Source organism: Petromyzon marinus, chromosome 51 (assembly GCF_048934315.1).
Source record: "Petromyzon marinus isolate PM22_M1 ecotype Great Lakes invasive population chromosome 51, UKy_Petmar_22M1.pri1.0, whole genome shotgun sequence".
NCBI classification, from domain to species: Eukaryota; Metazoa; Chordata; class Hyperoartia; order Petromyzontiformes; family Petromyzontidae; genus Petromyzon; species Petromyzon marinus.
In genome coordinates this window covers 7183791-7207130 of record NC_133717.1, presented here as the reverse complement: position 1 = coordinate 7207130, position 23340 = coordinate 7183791, and the positions used below count along the sequence as shown (strand labels likewise).

At 51.7% G+C, this 23340-nt stretch overlaps 1 protein-coding gene across 1 annotated transcript; it reads left to right on the top strand.

Moving 5' to 3' along the window:
* Nucleotides 1-1382: 1382 nt before the first annotated feature.
* Nucleotides 1383-17142, top strand: LOC116953359 (solute carrier family 35 member F2-like). Its single transcript, XM_032973499.2, has 9 exons — nt 1383-1634; nt 2186-2358; nt 3710-3882; nt 4753-4880; nt 6271-6430; nt 7464-7620; nt 13097-13149; nt 15033-15187; nt 15748-17142. Exons 2-9 carry the CDS (start codon nt 2207-2209, stop codon nt 16066-16068), a joined length of 1299 nt encoding a protein of 432 aa, XP_032829390.1. The 5' UTR covers nt 1383-1634; nt 2186-2206; the 3' UTR covers nt 16069-17142.
* Nucleotides 17143-23340: the final 6198 nt, after the last annotated feature.

The window sequence follows — 23340 nt, the reverse complement described above, 5'->3', positions numbered from 1 at the left end:
GCCACTCCGCCGCTTCTGACGCGGCTACACCTGGGCTTGACCACCCGAGTCTGGGAGTATAGTCGGTGCCCTGCGTCGAGTATAAATCTGCCGACACGCGACAAGAAGCAGGTGACGACTCACAATCAGCACGTGATGACTCAGCCGACACGCGTCTCTCACGTGGATAACGATCGGCCCATTGCATTCTTGATCCAGCAATGGTAGAGATCACGGCCGATTATGATGGCAATGTGTAGGGTACAATGTCTATTGTATTCCTACAGCACACATCCACTCACCCCCCCCCCCACCCCCCGTGAGTCACGACAAGGACGTGGTGTGTCACGCGGTGGTCGGATGGCTCCTTGCCACTACGCTGAACTGCAATGTAGCGACCTGGATATCACAAATGATAGCCCAACGAGGTGGCTTATCACGTGGACATTTATAGCAGCCAAATACTCTAAACGCGTGATGTTGATTCTAAATGTGGAGGGAATAACCGAAGGACCCGGAGAAGAATCCACGCAACTACGGGGAGAGAGAGAGAGAGAGAGACGGAGACTCCAAATATACAGCAGGCGTCAGGGTCGGGATCGAAACCCACGACTTCCTGTATACCAGGCGAGGTAGTTAACATCTCCTAGCCACCGTGATGATGATGATGAGAGAGAGACACACAAACTCCAAATATACAGCAGGCATCAGCATCGGAATCGAAACCCACGACCTCCTGTATACCGGGCGAGGTAGTTAACATCTCCTAGCCACCGTGATGATGATGATGAGAGAAAGACACGCAAACTCCAAATATACAGCAAGGGTCAGGGTCGGGATCGAACCCGCGACCTCCTGTATACCAGGCGATGTAGTTGACATCTCGCCACCAATCGATGGGGCCCGTGGATCGGGAGTGTGTTCGTGGCGAGAGACAATCACGCACCCTCCCGCAGACCGACAGTGTACAATTACCTATACAACCCCCGTGTCTCTGCGAACATTCGACCCTACACACCGTGCACGAGATTGTGCAGTGAACGAGGGAGCTGCCACTCCTGTCCAGTGGTCAGCGCACTAGACCCATCCCAACCTCCCACTCCCGAGACCCCCTAACCGCGTCTGTCCACCCAGCGGTGATACACCGGACGGGCCACAGCGAGTCCATAATAAAGCCTGTTCAGCGGGAGTCGGGAAAAACCGGTCATCCGTAACCGGTCGTATTAACGGTTACCCGATCCAAAAGTCGGAAAACCGGTAACCGTTTGCCGTGGAGTGTTGCGAGCGCCGACGTGCAAACAAAGCAGCACGGCGCGTGCCGGCTCTGATTGGAACCGCGTGCAGCCTCATCACTCATCCCCACCCCCTCCCTCCACCACGTGGTGCGGTCGCTTCTCGGTTCAGGGGAACATGGGGCAAAGGCGCAGCCCTGCAACTCCTCGCTCACGCCACTTGCTGGAGGAAGCGAAGGGACCTTAGCTCTCTGGCCTATCTGTGTGGGTTGAGCGTTCCCTTCTCAACTTAAATATACAACGACCCCAATACGCATCTGTTAGACAATAAACACGCGCGTCTCGCCCGCGGAGGGACGCTTAATCGAAGGGAGCGAGACAACTCTGCGTGCTCACCTACTGCCCTGCGAGAGCAATAAGCCGGTGAATGAGTGACGCCGACAAAGCCGTGTGTGCCCATCGACTCGGGCCGTGTGTGCACCCGCGCTAATGGTTAACCACGTGGCGGGCAGACGAGAGCCGGGAGACTTCTCGGGCGCTCTCTATAACCCCGCCACGGGAGTCTCGGGACCAGCCTCTTGCCCCTGGCCGCTAGCGGTGGTGGAGGTGGAATAAATAGCGTTGATGCTAATTGTTGTTGTTAGTGGTGGTGGTGGTACCTACCGGTGGTGCTGGTGGTAGTAGCAGTAGTAGGTGGTGGTGGTGGTGGTGTTGGTTGTGGTGAGATGTGCCGGTGGTGGAACTAGCACGATGTATGTATGAACTTCTTCCGCGCCGTACGTAGCCGGCCGTGCTAAGCGGAGGTGCGGGGTAGGCACAGCAAACTGATAGTGGTGGTGGTCGTGGTACAACTGGTGGTGGTGGTTGCTGCTGCTGTTGGTGGTGGTGGTATTGGTACGACTGATCGTGGTGGTGGTGGTGGTGGTTTTGGTACGACTGCTCGTGGTGGTGGTGGTGGTGGCTGCTGGTGCTAGTTGTACCGGTGGTAACCCATCATGGACCCGTGGGGAGCGAACGATTCTCAAGATCCTCCGCACGGGGGAGTGGAGGTTGCGCAATCAAGCGAGCAGCAACAGCAGAGTAAGAAGTTGACGGCGTTCCCCACGGGTCAAGAAATCCAAGTTCGTCTCCGACGGATCTTCACACGGTGAGAGATGCACCACGGAATCTCTACACCGGTGCGGTGCGCGTGGTCTGTGCCTGTTCACTCCTCTTGGTCAGGGTCCACTCTCGTCTCGTGATGCAGATGATGATGTTGATTGTGATTATTCTCAAGCTTGTCAAGCCAGGAGATTCTCACCACGTTGTCGTAGTTCGGGGTGGACGGGGATGATTGGTCATGCACCGTAAATTTCAATATGACAACAACAACAACAAAAACCTCAACGCCACTCCAAAGGGAAACATGAAAGGCGACGTTTCGGGCAATGACCCATCACACATAGATATTACAATTCAGTAATTTGCTGATTATTTTTCTCTTCAGATTCGGACTCGTCTATTGTTGCTGTGGTTTAAAAACAACAACAACAACAAAGTTAAACCAACACAACAATGTCACTAGTATTGTCCAAACATTCCCAATGCTGAAAGAACACTTCAAACTGACTCAATTGGGATCGCACAGCAACAGAAGTGGCAGCATCGCCTCCTCCACCGCCTAACCAAGCCGTTGATTTATTATTGTATTTCTTCGCGACCCGCGTGGCTAATGGACAACTGCCTAGGAATCTGTCGCCCGTTTTGTTATTAACCTAACGCGAGACTATAAACGCAACTATTTATATTAGCTTACCAGGTAAGGCCCACACAGCTGTATAGCTTCAGAAGCGACCTGGCTATCACAAATGATCGCTCAACGAAGTGGCTTCTCATCATCATCACGTGGACATTTATAGCAGCCAAATGCTCTAAACGCGTGATGTTGATTCTAAATGTGGAGGGAAAAAACCGGAGGACCCGGAGAAAAATCCACGCGACCACGGGAAGAGAGACACCGCTAACTCCAAATATACAACAGCAGGCGTTAGGGTCGAGATCGAACCCACGACCTTCTGTATACCAAGCGAGGTAGTTAACATCTAGCTACCTTGATGATGATGATGAGAGAGACACGCAGACTCCAAATATACAGCAGGCGTCAGGGTCGAGATCGAACCCACGACCACCTGCAGACTAGGCGAGGTAGTTAACATCTCATAGCCACCGTGCCCCCCCCACGCCACCCTGACCCCCCCCCCCCCCACCAACACTTACACGGCAACTCGCCAAACCCACCACTCAAGTGAGCTAAGACCCCCCACGTGCACGGCTCGTGATGACTGCGGGCTTATAGGGGGTATCACTTTTGAGGATGGGGTGCCGGCGCCCCTCTCAACAGAGCTGAGAGGTGGGTGCCGAATGACTGACGTTCATCATCATGAGCAGCAGTAGCCCTAACGGCCTGTTCAAGGCAATGCGTGGCGGGGCAGATGGTTACCCCTGTCTGTGTGTTACAGGGAACTGGCCTTTAACTTAGCCGTGGGTCAGCTGCTGTCGCTGCTCATCTGCGGTACGGGCGTGTGCAGCCAGTACCTCCAACAACACGGAGTGGACACCCCAGTGTTCCAGAGCTTCTTCAACTACGTGCTGCTGCTCCTCGTGTACTCGGGCATGCTGGCGCTGCGCCGCGGTCAGTCCAAGGCCTCTCGGGAAGGCACACTGGGAGCTGGGCCCTTTAAAGTGATCGAGTCTGAACACTCATTTCTTTAGAACTGCTTATTCGCGTTCAGTTTGTTGTCCTTCCACTCGGCTACGATGAGCACGGTTGGCTACGTACGGTGCCAAAGTCGTTCACACATACACATATGCATACACTGGAGCTTTGCACTTTGAAATCTAGATTTAAAACTCATTTATTCCCAGCGGGCCTTGCCTTGAACACTTGTATAGCTCAGTGGGCCTTACCTAGTAAAATAAAAAAAGAGTTTAGTTTATGTCGCACCAAATGGTGCAATTGCGCGCAAAGGAGCTCTCCAACACACCGCGGTGCTGAAGCAGTAACACACTGGCACGAGCAACACTTGGTTTGGCTGTGTGTCGGGTGGAGAAGGGTTAACGACACGAACAAGCACGCGGCGATCTGACCCAAACATCAACTGAGAATGGTCCGCCCGTGTTAAACTGACACCACCCCACCCACACCTCACCATCCAACTCACCCCACCCACACCTCACCATCCAACTCGCCCCACCCACACCTCACCATCCAACTCAACCCCACCCACACTTCACCATCCAACTCACCACACCCACACTTCACCATCCAACTCACCCCACCCACACCTCACCATCCAACTCACCCCACCCACACCTCACCATCCAACTCACCCCACCCACACCTCACCATCCAACTCACCCCACCCACACCTCACCATCCAACTCACCCCACCCACACCTCACCATCCAACTCACCCCACCCACACTTCACCATCCAACTCACCCCACCCACACCTCACCATCCAACTCACCCCACCCACACCTCTCACCGTCTATCGCCCAGACGACGGAAACTTGCTGGACGTGCTGAGGGCTCGCGGCTGGAAGTACGCGTTGCTGGCCCTGGTGGACGTGGAGGCGAACTACCTGGTGGTGAAGGCCTACCAGTACACCACACTCACAAGCGTGCAGGTACTACCTGGTAGTGAAGCCGTACCTGGACACCACACTCACCAGCTTGTGGGTTTCGGGAGGTGTGGGAACGGGACGAACGGAGGAGGACTTAAACGATTGAATCTAAACTATTTTTTTATTTTCGCAGGTAAGCTCCACTGACCTATGTAGCTCCTTTACTGAATGGACCTGGCCACAAGTGATAGCCCAACGAAGTGGCGTATCATCATCATCGTCGTGTGGAAATGTGTAGCAGCCAACTCCTCTAAACGCGTGTTTTTTTATTTTAAATGTGGAGGGGAAAACCGGAGGACCCGGATAAAAATCCACGCAACCACGGGGAGAGAGACACCGCAAACTCCAAATATACAGCAGCAGCAGCAGGCGTCAGGGTCGTGATCGAACCCACGACCTCCTGTAGACCAGGCGATGTAGTTAACATCTCCTAGCCATGATGGTTACTGGGCGTCTGTGAAAAAGCGCTTTATAGCTCCAAATAAAGATTCTGATTCTGAGCTGGGAGAGTAGGTGATGGCAGTGGGTCACGATGATTGGAAGAATAGAGGAGGGGGGGGGGGGAGTTGGAGTAGGGGTGGGTGGGAGGGTGGTGGTGAAAGTGTGGGTGTGCGGGAATTGGGAGACCAGAGGGGTTCGTGGTTGGGATTGGTGGAGGGTGTGGGAAGAAGGGGGGGGGCGCTGAGGGGAGGGGTGGAGGCAGGGCTGGGGGTTGGAGGGGTGCGGGGATGGGGAGGGATTGGAGTTTGGGATAGGAGGGGGGGGGCATGCCCGGAAGAGGGGGTGGGTGGGGGGGACGGAGCCACTTCGGATACCTCAGCCGTCAAGAGGTTGTCATCCCGAACTTGTCGCTCAGATTTGCCTGGGGACGCTGAGGTCCGAAGTGACGGAGCGTCGTGATTGACGCGCCGTCTTGAGCCGTGTTTTTTTTGTAGTTCAAGAAGTTTCAATCCATGTCGTTACAAACAAAGTGCACGCGGGTTTTTGCCGGGCTGAGCGCACGCGCACGTCCGGAGCGGGCGACGGAGAGTCACGGTCACGGCCACGAGTTGCTCGGTTAAGGTTGAAGTGAACATCGTGGTGTTTGAACCTCTGCCCCTCCATCACCCCCCCCCCCCCTCCATCACCCCCCCCCCTCCATCTCTATCTCCCCATCCCCCCCCTCCACCCCCCATCCACCCCCTCTCCATCCCCCCTCCACCCCCCTCCATCTCCCCATCCCCCCCCCTCCACCCCCCATCCACCCCCTCTCCATCCCCCCTCCACCCCCCTCCATCTCCCCATCCCCCCCCCTCCACCCCCCATCCACCCCCTCTCCATCCCCCCTCCACCCCCCTCCATCTCCCCATCCCCCCCCCTCCACCCCCCATCCACCCCCTCTCCATCCCCCCAGCTGCTGGACTGCATGGTCCTGCCCGTGGTGTTCGCCCTCTCGTGGTTCTTCCTGCGCGTGCGCTACCGCGCGTCTCACGTGGGCGCCGTGGCGCTCTGCCTCGTGGGCGTGGGGGCCATGGTGGGGGCCGACCGCCTCACGGGGAGGTCTCAGGGCGAAGGTGACGACAGCTGACCGGCCAACATCGTCACCATCACTATCATCACCATGGTCACCATCACCATCGTTATCACCATGGTCACCATCACTATCATCACCATGGTCACCATCACCATCGTTATCACCATGGTCACCATCACTATCATCACAATGGTCACCATCGTTATCACCATCAGCGTCACCAAGTTGATGGGACTGACATCCATGACATCTTCAGCAGCAACAGCACCACAGCCCAGTGAGGGTGTCCCTGACAACCGTCCGAAGGGAAAATTTAAACTGTCCCCCGCGTGTCCCCCGCGTGTCCCCCCGCGTGTCCCCCCCCCCCCGCGTGTCCCCCCCCCCCCGCGTGTGCCCCCCCCCGCGTGTGCCCCCGCATGTCGCTCGCGTGTCCCCCCGCGTGTCCCCCCGCGTGTCCCCCCGCGTGTCCCCCCGCGTGTCCCCCCATGTATCCACACATGTCCCCCCATGCGTCCCCTGTGCAACCCTGCATGTGCCCCATGTGACTCCCACGTGTCCCTGCATCTTCCCTCATGTATCTCCCACGTGTCCCCCATGTGACCTCCACGTATCCCCCATGTGACTCCCACGTGTCCCTGCATCTCCCCCCATGTATCTCCCACGTGTCCCCCATGTGACCTCCACGTGTCCCTCATGTGACCCCCACGTGACCCCCACGTGACCCCCACGTGTCCCCCATGTGACCCCCACGTGTTCCTGCATTTCCTCCCATGTATCTCCCACGTGTCCCCCATGTGACCGCCACGTGTCCCCCATGTGACCGCCACGTGTCCCTCATGTGACCCCCACGTGACCCCCACGTGACCCCCACATGTCCCTGCATCTTCTCCCATGTGACCCCCACGTGTCCCCCACGTGACCCCCACGTGTCCCCCACGTGTCCCCCACGTGACCCCCACGTGTCCCCCACGTGACCCCCACGTGTCCCCCACGTGTCCCCCACGTGTCCCCCACGTGACCCCCACGTGTTCCCTGTGCCCCCCCCCCCCCGTCCCACCGCCCCACCGCCCCAGCCTCTAACCGCGCGCTAGGAGACACGCTAGTGGTGGCCGGGGCCGTCCTCTACGGACTGTGCAACGTGTGCGAGGAGCAGCTGGTTCGCTCCCGGGGCCGCGTCGAGTTCCTGGGCGCAATCGGCCTGTTCGGCACCCTCATCAGCGGCGTGCAACTGTGAGTCGTGTTGGAGGGGGGGGGGGATGTTTGATTTAGTGGGGGGCGGCGGGGGGGGCTTGCTTTGAGTGGGAGTGCTGCCGTTTTGTTGATGGTTTGTGAGCCCGCTGGACTTGCAAAGCAGAAGGTGCCGGTTCGATTCCGTCTCCCGGCGTGGAATTTGAAACAATGGGGGAGGCAAGCTTCTTAAACTCCACCCGGCAGCAGTGAGAACGGGTTCGCCAAGTCACGTGCGGTGGGGTGAAGTTTGGGTACAGGTCCCGGTGTGGAAGATGACAAATCATCTCCAGACGCGCCGTCTAGAGCTCCCCCCCCCCCCCCCCCGAGTGGAAGTTCTTCCACCAACAGCGCCGTGAGGAAGCAATTGCAGGGGCTGCGTCTTTACCTTTGAGTGGTGGGGCGGCGGGGAGGGGCGTTTGAGAGAGACGGAGAGATTCTGAGCGGTGGCGAAGATTCTGATCTGACCATCGCGGCACGGCGACAGCAGGTCACGTTGCTCAGCTCAAAGGTCAACATCGCTCTGGGTGGCCCTGGGCCAGGGGTCAACATCGCTCTGGGTGGCCCTGGGCCAGGGGTCAACATCGCTCTGGGTGGCCCTGGGCCAGGGGTCAACATCGCTCTGGGTGACCCTGGGCCAGGGGTCAACATCGCTCTGGGTGGCCCTGGGCCAGGGGTCAACATCGCTCTGGGTGGCCCTGGGCCAGGGGTCAACATCGCTCTGGGTGGCTCTCGGCTAGAGGTCAACATCGCTCTGGGTGGCCCTCGGCCAGGGATCGGCGGCACGGGAGCCGCGTGCGGTGGCTTTTTGGCTTCCTCCCTTGCGGGCAGCCGTTTATTGAAGACGAGGAAGAAGATCAAGAAGAAGACGAGGAAGACGACGGAAAAGAAGGCGAAGACGACGAAGAAGGCGAAGACGAAGAAGAATCTTAAACACAATTGTACTCACAGATAATAAACAGTTTATTAAATACGATAGGGAATGGGTCACTATGGAATAAGTCACTACGGAATGTCTTGGTGACGACACACTGTGCAGTATTTTTTAAGAATTAACTTAGGAGGACAGAAACTAAATAGACGCAGTTTAGTCCATCACCTATTTTGATTAAGTCAGAATTTGTGTTGTCGTCTCCTGTATACTCGCTGCTGCTGTGTCTGTTTGTGTGTGTGTGGCTGTCTGTGTGTTTGTGTGTTTGTGTGTGTGGCTGTCTGTGTGTTTGTGTCTGTGTGTTTGTGTGTTTGTTTGTGTGGCTGTCTGTGTGTTTGTGTCTGTGTGTCTGTTTGTGTGTTTGTGTCTGTGTGTTTGTGTGTCTGTGTGTGTGTTTGTGTGTCTGTGTGTGTGTTTGTGTGTCTGTGTGTCTGTGTGTGTGTTTGTGTGTCTGTGTGTGTGGGGAGCGATGGTGTAGCGGTTAGCGCACTGCACTATGAACCTGGCGACCCGGATTCGATTCCCGCTCACGGCTAACACCAGTGACGATTATCTGAACCGGTCCCGGGCCTCCCCTAGGTCGACTCAGCCTCAAATGAGTACCTGGTGCGGTGTGTAAACATTGCCACTAGGGAGACAAAGGCGGTCGGGCGTGGTGCTGGCCACCCACCCCCTCGTGTACCGTTCCGGCCTTCATAGGTGCTCGCTAACAGCACTTGCCCCTACAGTCTGTTAAGGCTATATGGGGGATCTTTGTTTTTTTTGTTTGTGTCTGTCTGTGTGTTTGTGTGTGTGTGTGTGTCTGTCTGTGTGTTTGTGTGTGTGTGTGTTTGTGTGTCTGTTTGTGTGTGTGTTTGTGTTTGTGTGTCTGTGTGTTTGTGTGTGTGGCTGTGTGTTTGTGTGTTTGTGTGTGTGGCTGTGTGTTTGTGTGTGTGGCTGTGTGTTTGTGTGTGTGTGTGTCTGTCTGTGTGTTTGTGTATGTCTGTCTGTGTTGTGTGTGTGTGTCTGTGTGTTTGTGTCTGTCTGTGTGTTTGTGTGTGTGTGTCTGTCTGTGTGTTTGTGTGTGTGTCTGTCTGTGTACGTCTGTGTGTTTGTGTGTGTGTTTGTGTGTGTGTGTCTGTCTGTGGACGTCTGTGTGTTTGTGTGTGTATTACGTGGCTCTGTGTGTGATGCGGCTCTCTGTGAACTATTTTGGTCAAAGACAAAAACAACAACGTCTCTTATTGTTATTTTGGTAACCAACCCCTGCTCCAGACGTTTCAGTAAGTGAGAAAACCGGTTTTAATCGGTTACATGACGAGTTTATTTCATGCGGTTACCAATAATGAACAAAAAAACGGGCTGTGAGTGAGCAAACTCAACTGTGAATTACACTGTGGCCTCAAAATAAAGAATATATTCATAATAGGCGACGTTTCGGGCAACGACCCGACCTCGTAGCTTATGGATGGAGGCCAGTCGAGAGACAGGACGATAAGAGTTGGAGGACCCCTCCCCCTTGTTTACACGAAGGGGGCCTCATGATGATAATTAACATTTTAATCCGATTACCAACATTTAAATAGGCGCACCCAAGAGTTACCCAACAGTAGCCATTAAACTCCAAACTCCTTCAACGGTCACAAACGCATGCATTCCTAAACTACAGATTCACGCAAATAAAAAAAACAACGATAACACGTTGCACCTTGCTCCCGTAACTCACGGTCGTGCGTCACGAGACCCTCTTGAGCCCCCCTACTCATCCCCTACTCACGGTCGTGCGTCACGAGACCCCCTTGAGCCCCCTACTCACCCCCTACTCACGGTCGTGCGTCACGAGACCCCCTTGAGCCCCCTACTCACTCCCTACTCACGGTCCACACCACCACCGCTCCAGACAGCCTTACTACGACATCGACGCAGACAGCAGCAGCGGCAAAGGTAAAAGTGCAGCCCCGTGCTGTTGATTACTCGTGCGGCCACTTTCACACGCAGTAGCAGCAGGCTTTCCCGACCAATACCATCCATCAGGTTGTTTTGGGGTTATGTCGCTTAAATATAAACCCGCCACCACCCGACACAGCCAATTAGTAAGGTTTTTCACCTGAAACAATACATGCCAGTTGGTTAAGAATTAAAGCTTTCGTGACTGCATAAATTACTCATTTTTTTTCGGTAAAATCACGTATGTAGAAATACCATAAAATTATATTAAAATAAATCAATCACGACGTTTCGACCGCAACGCAAGCGATCTTCATCAGGTGTAAAAAAAAAACAAATAGCGAGGGAGCACATAGGGTGACATCAACGCAACACGTAGAGAGCGTTAAACTGCACGGAGGTAAATACAACAAGAAGATGAGAGACGAGAATTCAAACCTAAGAAAAAATTATGTGATGCAAAACCAGTCAGGCCACCGCTACTTTTTATTTAAGGCCTCTGTTTATTCCTCCGGCCCTTTTTCTTTGTCCTTGCTTCTCTGTCCGTCTTTCCTCTCCTTGCCTCTTGCTGTCCCTGTATATGTATTTCTGCTGACTTGTACCTCGTATTTGTTCACTCTGTCTATGCTGGTATGTTCAATCCAGAGGGTGAACACGAAATTTAGCACTTCTGAAATTCGTGGTCTGCCAGGCAAGTGTCTAACTGTGTTGTTGGCCTGACTGGTTTTGCATCACGTAATTTTTTCTTAGGTTTGTTGAATTCTCGTCTCTCATCTTCTTGTTGTATTTACCTCCGTGCAGTTTAACGCTCTCTATGTGTTGCGTTGATGTCACCCTATGTGCTCCCTCGCGATTTGTTTTTTGCACCTGATGAAGATCGCTTGTGTTGTGGTCAAAACGTCGTGATTGATTCATTTTAATATAATTTTATGGTATTTCTACATACGTGACTTTACCGAAAAAAACAATGAGTATGCCAGTTGGTTACTAGTACAGCAACACCAGGTTGTGTGGTGGAGGGTAAACCCACAACGATTTACGATTCGCAAGCCAGTCACGCCGTCTGAGAGAGCAGGAAGATTTGAAGCTTTCGTGACTGCAAGAATCAATGCTGTCTGGTTCTTTCGGTAAAGTCACGACTCTACAAAACCCCCCTCCCGTGCCTATATAAAGCCACAACAGCAGATAAAAAAATTTTCACCTGATGACGGACGCTTGTGTTGCGACCGAAACGTCGTGTTCTATTATTGTTTTCTCTATCGACGTGACTTTACCGAAAGAACCAGATGGTGTATATATATAGAGCAATAAGAGTTGAAGATTTGCCAGCAGGCCCCACCTGGAAAGCCAAAACGGCTTGCTCAGTGAGCCGCAACCATTGAGCTACCGCTGTGGGGTGGAGCGTCCGCAGGAGATGTTAACAACCTCGCCTGCTGTGCGGGAGGTCGTCGGTTCGATCCCGACCCTTGACGCCTGCTGCTGTATATTTGGAGTTTGCGTGACTCTGTCTCTAACCCCGTGGTCGAGTGAATTTCTCCGGGTTTTCCCTCCACATGAATAATCAAAATCACGCGTTCAGAGTATTTCGACTGCTCTAAACATCCACGTGACGATACGCAACTTCGCCGGGCTGTCGATAATTTGCGATGGTCAGGTCGCTTCTGAAAAAAATAGCTACGTAGCAGCTCGGCGGGACCTTAGCCGGTGAAATAAAAAAAAATGTTGTTTAATAGTTTGTATATTTTTTTGTTATATAGAGTGCACTAACGCGGCCCAGCGGTTTTGCTCTGCGCGTCTCTTCTCCGCAGCGACGCTCAAATGGTTTTATTTTGTGCGGCACGACGGTTGAGGCTGCGGGTGGGTCCCCGTGTCTGTCTGGGGGGGTGGTGTCCAGGGGCTTGATGCACGACACGCGATTTGCGGGGGGGAGGGGGTCTCTGTCCGTGGTGAGCCGCTCATCACGAGAGAGAGCGAGCGACTGAAGCGGCATGGCCAGAGACGATGCTGTCTTTAACTTTGGGTGTTGCTGGCCTTTGTAACCCCCCCCCCCCCTGCCCCTCTTCCCTATCCACCCCACACTTCACACCCCACCACCGTCCCCCCCAAACACTCACTCACACGCTCTCTCGCTCACACGCGCACACATGCACACACACCCACACACGCTCTCACACATGCATGCGCACACACGCTAACATCCACACTCTCTCGCGCACACACACACACACGTGCTCTCCAACCCACACGCACGCACACACACAACACAAACGTATATACTCTTACATGCACACTTTCACACACACGTGCTCTCCAACCCACGCGCACGTGCACACACACAACACAAACGTATATACTCTTACACGCACACTTTCACACACACACACGCACACACGTGCTCTCCAACCCACACGCACGTGCACACACACACAACACAAACGTATATACTCTTACACGCACACACGTGCACACACACACAACACAAACGTATATACTCTTACACGCACACTTTCACACACACACACGCACACACGTGCTCTCCAACCCACACGCACGTGCACACACACACACAACACAAACGTATATACTCTTACACGCACACACGTACACACACAACACACGCAGAGCCATCACCGAGCGCAACGCTCTCGCCAGCGTGGAGTGGACCTGGAGCGTTGGTTCGTATTCACGCACCCCTCGTGACGAGGAGCATCGCGCCGATGATAACAGCGATCGCGCCGGACCAAAATTCGCGTTAGCCCCTCCCATTTAAGATATACGACGTAGCGCGCAAGAGCAAGCCCAAGGGGCGGTACATAAATGACGTCACGCACCTGCGTGCGGGGGGGGGGCGGGGGGGGCGGGGTGTCAGACATTTGTGACGATGTGTGACGAGGGGGGAGGGGGTGTGAGAAATGTGACGTCACATCAAAATGCGCAACTTTGAATAACTATAGACAACACGTTCTGCTTAATTGAATAGACTTTTTATTATAAATGTTTTCTCCTACGACATCAGAGCGCAGCGCCACATTAAATACGTACTACAATGACAATAGTTTAAAGCGATTTGAAGCATGTTTTATTTTGGGGGGGGGGGGAAGCTTTGTGACGTCATATTTGAGGGGGGAGCGGTCTGACTTTTTGTAACGCCGTGTGACGAGGGGGTGGGGGTCACAAATCGTCCAAAATCGCGTGACGTCATTTATGGACGGGCCCCCAAGGCGCTGTCCATAACGTAGCTTTAAAAGCGGCAACACAAATGGAGCGATTTAGATTGCCGGGGGGGGCGGGGGGAGATGCAAGGGCCTCGGAATGAGTGACCGCGACAGAGGGCACGTGGAGGTCACGACAGAGCTCTAGGGGACGGAGTGGAGGGGCGAGGGGAGGGGAGAGGGAGGGGAATGGGCGATGGGGAGGGGGGTTGGCGAGGCTTTAAGCGTCGAGAGGTGAAGGAGGGCGACTGCCTTCATGTGCAGGGGGGCGTCGCAAGGGTTGAGGAATGATTGGGCAGCGCCTCGCATGAGCACGGTCGGCGACGTACGGTGCGAAAGAAGTTCAACGTGCATACAATTTAGGCCGTGGGGGAGTGCAAGGGTTGAGGAGTGAGTGACCATGGCAGAGAGCACATAAGGGGTCACGACAGAGCTCTAGGGGAGGGACACGACGGGGAGTGCAGGATGCACACCACTAGCGCTCCTCTCTAAAATCGATGTCTGTGTGTATCTGTGGCTCTCTTTGTCCCTCTGGGTCTGTGTCTGCTGCTGCTAATGATGATGATGATGACTGTGCCTGTATCTGCCTGCGCAGGGCTCTTCTTGTACGTGGGCTTCGCCTACTTCTGCTGCTGATGATGATACTGCTGATACTGCTGACGCTGCTGATGCTGCTGCTGCTGCTGATAATGATGATACTCATAGTAGAGTTTTTTGGGTTAGATCGCGTAAATGTATAAATGTGTCGTTAAGCCCGCCACCACCCAACACAGCCGACTAGTAAGGTTGTCACGTAAACAAAACATGCCAATCTACGCCTCTACTTAAGGAACGAAACAGGTGGACTTCTCCACAAATCTGGCTGTCACCTGATGAAGCTGGTTGTAATTACTGGCGAAACGTCGTACTCAGATTGTAAATGTTGTGGCTTGGCTCTCCAACACACAACCGGTGTGCTGTACTAGTACACTACACTATACACTACACTATACACTAAACTAAATACACTACACTATATACACTATACACCACTATACACTACTATACACTATACTATACACTATACTATACACTGCACTATACACTACACTATACACTGGTGCTGTACTAGTGACGAATTGGCCACGTTCTGTTTACGTGACAACCCTTACTAGTTGGCTGTGTCTGGTGGTGGCGGGTTTGAACGACACATTTATATTTACACGATATCACCAAAAACCACTTACGGATGATTTTGGTCGCGAAAGCCTACGACGTGTTAATGATGCCACTGCCACTGCCGCCGCTGCTGCTGACGACGACGACGACGATGATGATGACGACGCTGCGTGTCTGCGGCTGCGCAGGCCTCCTGTACGTGGGCTTCGCCTGCTGCATGTTCTCGCTCTACAGCCTCATGCCCCTGGCCCTGTGCCTCACGAGCGCCGCTTCCGTCAACTTGGCCATCCTCACGGCCGACCTCTACAGCCTCTTCCTCGGCACCTTCCTCTTCAAGTACTCGGTACGCTCCGCCACGTAGCCCGGACGCACGCAACGGGCCACGTGCACCACCACCACCACCACCACGATGGCGCGCGTCTCGCACCCGAGCGATCGGTCGCACGCAACCGAGTCGCTCTCGGCCTAAATCGATTTGTCCACAGCGCTCGTTGATTGTCCAGTAGCACCTTTTAATATCGCAGAGGATTGCAGAGCTCGGGAAATCGAGTCGTCCTCCCTCTGCCCCCCCGTCTTGGGTACCGTGCAGCGGCGGGGTGCGGAGTTCAGAGTTGCAATTCCGAGCTCCCTCTAGTGGGCGGGGGGGGGGTCCTTCCGCCAGCTCGCTGCACGAGCAAGCAATTGCACACCACACGCGGCTGCACCTATATTTCATCTTGCCACCTGATGGCCAGCGGAGGTGGGGGGGGGTCGGGCGACTCCTCCTTTAAGAATCTGCTTCGTGACGTCATTTATTAAGCACCCACCGCGTCGTGTTCACGTTGCATTGCGGCTCTTGTAACGTTGAGGTTGTTGTTGTTGTTGTTTTGGTTTCCGACTGCCGCCCCTGCACCGGCGTCGCAGTTCTCAGCCCTCTACATCGCCGCCTTCCTCATCATCACCTCCGGGCTCATCCTCTACTCCGTCAGGCCGACGGCGGAGGCCGCTGTGACCGCCCGCCCAGCCGGCCCAGCCGGCCCGGCCGGCCCGGCCATGCCTGGCGAGGAAGCGGCGGCGGCGGAGGAGGGGGGGGGTGGCAGGGGTGGGGGGAGAGGTGGCGAGGAGGTGGCGGCGGCAGCCTCCACCAGTGCCGGCGGCAGGACGGACGTCCAGTACGGAGTGAGCTGCGACTCGGTCCGAGTGATTGGCCTCGAGTTACCGACGATTCGCGGCTCCCAGGCGTAACGCGGCGCGGTGGTTTGCCGGTGGTGGTGGTGGTGGTGATGATGCTGTTGGTTGGTATTGCTGATGTTGCTGGTGGCGAGGTTCGGTGCTGCCAGTGATGGTGGTGGTGGCGCCGATGTTGCTGGTGGTCGTGGTGCCGGTTTTGCAGCTGGTGGTGGTGTTGGTGCTGCTGTTGATGGTGATACTGATGGTGGTGGTGCTGCTGCTGGTCGGTTGTGGTAACGGTGGTGGTGCTGCTGCCGCTTTGGCCTGTTGTTGATGGTGGTGGTGGTAGAGGTGGTGGCGCTGTTGGTGGTGGTGGTGCTGCTGCCGCTTTGGCCTGGGCACTGAGACGGTGGCACGGTGGTACCGTCGAGCCGTAGAGCGTTTGCCGAGCGTTGCAGAGGTTTGTGGTTCGAGCCCCACGGCCGCCCTGGTTAATACCGCGGGTCAATTAACCATAAATAGTACGTGCCGTCCGCTTCACAGTTCATGTGAGAGATCCCGTGGTATAATTCTGAATATTTGCCCATTGTGTGCTGGTGTCACGGTGAATATTTGGCAAATTCAACTGAACTTGAAATCACCGCAAATTACCAAATTGGGAATAACCACACAGCACCGACGCCCCCCCCCCCACCCGCCGCCACCCTATCGTGAGACTCATGCAGACTGCGTGTGTGAAGCATAGCGTATTTTGTAGATAGCCCCGTGCTATAATGATTTGGCAATTACCAAATGTACTCATGATTTGGTGATGCAGCTGCCCCGCCGCCGCCACGTTGGCAGCGGTGCGCGAAAAACGACCCTCGACGCGTTCCTCAATGACAACATCGTGGCCCGAGCCCCAGAAGATATCTACACGCGGCAAAACCCTCGCCCAACGCGGTGGGTCTGGGTCACGTCTCTTTGAAAATCGCCGCCATCGGCAAATCCGCGATCCGCAAAGCTCAAAGGCAAATGTGAGAGCTCGGGCGTTTGGTTTGTGGTTCATAATACGCCACCCACACCCGCCCACCCCCTCCCCGTCCTTCTGTTTCACGTCGCCCTGCATCAACGCAACCACATTAAAGAGGAAGTATTTTCAGTGAAAAATTTGTCTTTTTTTTTCGAGCGTTCGTTCATAACTCGTGCGGCGAATGCATAGAATGAAAGGGAAAATGTCGCGCCGTGTACGATGCCGTAGACCAGGGGTCTCAAACTCGCGGCCCGCGGGCCAATTGCGGCCCGTGGAACGATATTCTGCAGCGCCCTACTTGACATCAATTTTTTAGTTTAAAAAATTTTTTTTTACCATAGCTCAGGCTCGTGACAGCCACCGGTGTTTGTTGACAAGTTAGCCAACGCGAATTAGCAACGTTAGTCACTTGGTTGAAACGTGATTCTGGAGTGACACCAAGTGGAAGGAAAATATATATATCCTGTCACCCAGTACAAGGTACAGAGGACTTAGGAAGTGGGCGGACTCTACAAGAGTAATCGGTGACCTAATAAAGACAACAGAGTGTTGCAATAGGAAAAGGAAAATAATTACATGGATAGCAAATAGCATGAGATGGGTGGCAAGAACAATAGCCAAATGGTGGTTAGAACCTGAATATTATAAAGAAGAAGTTATAGATTATTATTACAAGAGAAACAAAGACAAGGAAAAAGGACAGATATGTGCAATCGCAAAAAAAACGAATTTACCAAGAACAATTTAATCAAAAAGAGCAAGAAATTTAAAGATATAAAACATGAGACAATGCACTTGATGTTAAGAATTAAGACAGGTGGAGTAACATGGACACCAGAGTTAGCTCGATGGCATCCAGAGAGATTTGGAAGAGCAGAAGGATATGTAGGATGTAAACAAAAAGAAGAAAATCTATATCACTTTATTTATGAATGTGAAAGGTATAAACACCTGAGAGAGAAGACGATTGATACATTTAATAATGATAAGAAAAACGAAGTGCTCAAAAAAAAGCTATGAACACTGATAAAGTTTTCAAATACCTCTCAGAATATATAGAAAGGGCATGCTAAATAAGATCCCAAATACTCAGGTATTGGGATAAAAACATGTAAATATATCACAATGGAAAGCCCGCCTTAAGGGTGACCAAAGCGCTGTAAAAGTGCATGGTAGGCAGACGCCAAAGCATTGATAGTACCGTAATTATCTGGACTATTGAGCGCACCTGATTATAAGCCGCACCCACTAACTTTAAAAATAAAAATAAAGTTGTACATATATAGGCCGCATTTGTCTATAAGCCGCAGGTGTCCACGTTGTAACATGAGATAGTTACACAGAAATATATATATTTTTTACTTTTAATTAAATAGTACCGGTAACATAGTAGCCAACCAGGAACAGTCCATCAATTTTCTATCTCCGCTTTGTCCTAATCAGGTTCGCGGGGGGGGGGGGGGGCTGCTGCCTATCCCATCTGCTTTTTTTTTACCTCTGAAAGCTTTTGTCGTCTTTTTTCATTGAGTCGGTTCTTCACGCTGCCGTCTACAACGTCTCACCATTGATTCATCGATGCCAAGCTTACGTGCAGCAGCTCCGATTCCTTCTTTGACAGCCAGATCGACCGACCTTCAACTTGAAAGCTGCATCATGTGCATTCCTTCGCGTGTTTCCCGTGATGACGGTGTGTGCATGAAGCGCAAAATGACTGATCTGAAGAATTTAGCGTGAGTGCATTTGATTGGTCCACTGTGGCCTGTTCGGTAATTGAATTGGTCTGATGTGACGGTAAATGTTTTTGGCGGCATGAAGCTTGTGTAAAAAAAAAACATAAATTAGCCGCATCATTGTTTAAGCCACAGTGTTCAAAGCGTGTAAAAAAAAGTAGCGGCTTATAGTCCGGAAATTACGTTAGTTTTTTTATTAACTTTTTTTCTATTTTTATTAAATGTTTTTTTTTTGTCACCCAGCCCCAATCATGTCTTTCTCAAAACCTGCCGTGAAGAGAAAGGTTGGCGACGAGCACAAACAATTTCAGGAAAAGTGGGAGACGGAATATTTTTGTTTGTTGAGCCACAGGGGCACCCCGACGTGTCTTATATGCACAGAGAAAGTTGCGGTGCACAAGGAATACAACATCAGACGTCATTACTTAACTAGACATACTGAGGAGTATGCAAAATACCAGGGAGATGAGAGAGAGAGGACCGGGTCGACAATCTTAAAAACACGTCTACTGAGGCAACAAGATTTTTTCAAGAAAGCAAGCAAAGAGAGTGATGCAGCGGTCGAAGCTAGCTACGTGGTGAGTGAGATGATTGCCAAGGCGGGAAAGCCATTCAAAGACGGCGAGTTCATCAAAAAGTGCGTGTTACAGGCTGTAAGTATAGTCTGTCTGGAAAAGAAGGGTCAGTTTAGCAGCATCGGCCTTTCAGCCAACACAGTGGCAGAGCGCAATTCTGACCTGTCGGGTAACATATACGATCAACTGCGTGAGAAAGCCAACACATTTCCATGCATACTCAGTCGCTCTTGATGAGAGCACAGACATCACTGACACTGCGCAGCTCGCAATGTATGTCCGTGCTGTTGACGGCAATTTTGAAGTGACGGAGGAGTTGCTCACAGTGAATCCGATGCATGGCCAGACAACTGCTCAGGAGATATTCCGCCAGCCGTGCGATGCCATTGTGGATGCCGGTTTACCATGGAAGAGGTTTGCTGGAATAACAACCGACGGAGCGCCATCAATGACAGGGAGGAGAAATGGACTGGGGGGCACTTGTTCAAAGAAAACTGGAAGAGGAGGGTGTGGAGGAGGCCATTGCTCTGCACTGCATTATCCATCGGCAGGCCCTTTGCAGCAAATGCCTGAAGTTTGACAATGTGATGTTTGTCGTTCAGGGGCTTAAAGAACCGGCAGTTCTGCGCCTTTTTAGAGGAAATAGAGTCAGCATATGAGGATGTGCTCTACTTCACCGAGGTACGTTGGCTCAGCAGGGGAAACGTCTTGAAGAGGTTTTTTGAGTTGAGAGCAGAAGTGAAAGCTATCATGGAGAAGGATGGGATGGCTGTTCCTGTGATAAGTGATCCCAAATGGCTCATGGACTTAGCTTTTCTTGTTGACATCACACAGGAGTTTCGATTTAAAGCTTTCGTGACTGCAATGATTCATCTTCTTTGGTTCTTTCGGTAAAGTCACGTAGAATGAGAATACAATAATAAATTGATAAAATAAAATAACACAATAATATTCTCACGACGTTTCGGCCACAACACAAGCGGCCTTCATCAGGTGAAGGGACGAGACTGTCTGGTAGGACAGCGCTGGAGTGAAAGAGCCACGTTCAGATCACGACCTTTAAGCTGTGTGAGAGGAAACAAAGTTCCTTGACAAAGGAATTAGCATATAATTTAGCATTGAAATGGCTGAGTTATTAGCTTGTGACTGGTCACAGAAATAGCTATGTTAAAAGTTAAAGCATACGCATCCGCAGAGGCACCCCTTGATAAAGGAATTAGCATAGAATTTAGCATTGAAATAGCTAAGTTAAAGCATACACATCCGCAGAGGCACCCCTTAACAAAGGAATTAGCATAGAATTTAGCATTGAAATAGCTGAGTGATTAGCTTGTAACTGGTCACAGAAATAGCTACGTTAAAGTCAGAGCATACACATTCACCGAGGCACTTAGTACAAATCAAACAGGAGAATTTAGCATTGAAATAACTAGGCGAATTTAGCATTGAAATAACTGAGTGATTAGCTAGTGACTGGTCACAGAAATGACTATGTTGAAGTCAAGGCCTACACATCTGAGCTATTCACAGTACTATATAGTGAACCAATAAAAAAAAACTAAAATATAAATTACCTTAATGTTATCAATAAACTCTATATTCTCCAATCAGCTAAGCTACCAACAATAAGTCGGTATATATCACAATGAAATATGGCGAAAAAATGGGTGGATTCTTACCCTCAACTTTAGCACCACGGATAGCCATGGGCCCCGTTCAGACGGACGAGTTCATCCACGGTCGGAACAGAGGAGGGGGAGAGAGACAGCTGCGAGGCGCTATTATACTACATGTTGTAAACCATGCCATCAACCGTGGTGTGAGAGGTATTAAGAGTCAATGCTGGCGAAAGAGCTGCGGTCTGAAGGTCATTGTAAAATACAATCAATTAAGAACAGAAATGGTTTAAAACATATTTCCAATGGTTACTAAGCCAGAATCCATCTTCTCGGTTTAAATTGTCTCTGTGTTTGTATATGTGAATGGCCTCATGAACGAATCTCTCATGGTAGCCGGTTGGTTTGCAAAGAACCTCCGTCTTGGAGAAGTCAATGTCATGTGAGCCCACTGAATTATAACAGTGATCTGCCACGGCAGAGGAGTTCGTCCTACCGTGTTTCAAGTCTGCTTTATGTTCGCGGATGCGGTCCGAGATATGTCGTTTGGTTTCTCCAATGTAGCTACTACCACAGAGGCACTTTAGTTTGTAAACGCCCGGGTACTGTATGTCTGGAACAGCATCTTTTACAGATGGAACTAAATCACGGATTTTATGTACTGTGTTGAATCGGACCTGGATCTTGTGTTTATTCAAGATTTTGGATATCTTTTTAGTGACCCCTGCAATGTAGGGTAAGGTGATGGTTTTGAGTGGCTCCACAAGAGGATCCTTCTTCATGACTGGAGTGATGGCTTTGCGGATTGTGTAGTCGGAGTAACCATTAGCCCTGAGAGCCTGGTGTACGTGCTTGAGTTCACTGGTAATGTGTTCCTGGTCGGAAATGCATTGGGCTCTATAGTATAGAGTCTTGATGAGGGAGTTCTTCTGGGATGGATGGTGGTGGGAATCTGGTTTCAAGTAAGCATCTGTATGGGTAGCTTTCCTGTAGACAGAGTGGCTCATTGAACCATCATGTCTCCTTTTAATTAAGACATCCAAAAAGGGTAGTTTGCCATATTTTTCGATCTCCATGGTAAATCTGATGGCTGGGTGTAAGGAATTGATGTGGTCGCGGAATTGGTCTAGAGCAGGCTGGCCATGTGGCCAGATGACAAAGGTGTCATCAACGTACCTCTTCCATAAGATCGGGCGTAGAGTGGCAGTCTGGATGGCGTCAGTTTCAAATTTTTCCATGAATACGTTGGCTACAACCGGAGAGAGGGGGGAGCCCATTGGGATGCCCTCAGTTTGTTTGTAGAAAGTTCCATTCCAGGTGAAGTATGTGTTGGTTAAGCAATGTCTCACCAGGGGGGGTACATCAGTATGCAGTCCTTGATGAACCAGGTCTTCAATGATAGCGATGGTGTCAGGTACCGGGACTTTGGAGAACAAGGACACCACATCAAAACTGACAAGCAGGTCGTCTGGGGACAGGGAAATGCCTTTGATTGTCGATACCAGGTGAGTAGAATTTAGTACCGCAGAGGTGGTTTTTCCAGTGAAAGGTCGCAGTATAGCAGCAAGAAAACGTGCCAGTTTGAAGGTGGGGGAGTTGATAGTAGAGACGATGGGACGAAGGGGTGTATCTTCTTTGTGTATCTTTGGAAGGCCATATAATCTTGGTGGTCTGGCAGCAGAGGGTTTCAACGAGAACTGTTTGATCTCATCAATTAATGCTGTTGAATCAGAGATGATTTTGTTCGATTTGGTGACCAGGCTGTTGGTGGGATCTCTTTTTATTTTTGTATAGCTGCCATCGTTGAGTAGTTCTTGAATTTTGTTGTTATATTCTGTTTTGTGCATGATGACAGTGGCATTGCCCTTGTCGGCTGAGAGGACGACAATATCATCCCTCTTTTTTAATTGAGATAATTCAAAACGTTCGTCTTTGCTGATGTTGCTGGGTGGCAACTTAGCGTTTTTGAGGGTTGCAGCGATTTCAGATCTTGCTACGTCTGCAGAGATGTGACTCAAGCCCTTGAGTGCAACGTCGATATGATATCATTAACCGGTAAGTGTCTCGGTGTGACAGCAAAGTTTAAACCTTTAGCTAAAACGGATTTCAGACCATCAGAAATGGAACTGTTACTGCGATTAATTACGACGTTGTTGACATCTATCTTTTCGGTGTGTGGATCCGATTTTTTGCTGGAGAGGTGATTGAATTTGGAAATCAAATTGTCCCTACATTTGTTCGACAAAGTGGCAGCCGAAGAGGTAGTCATATTGTCTACATGTTCCCAATCCGATGTAGACATTGTTGCTATAATAACGCCTCGCAGCTGTCTCTCTCCCCCTCCTCTGTTCCGACCATGGATGAACTCGTCCGTCTGAACGGGGCCCGTAGCTATCCGTGGTGCTAAAGTTGAG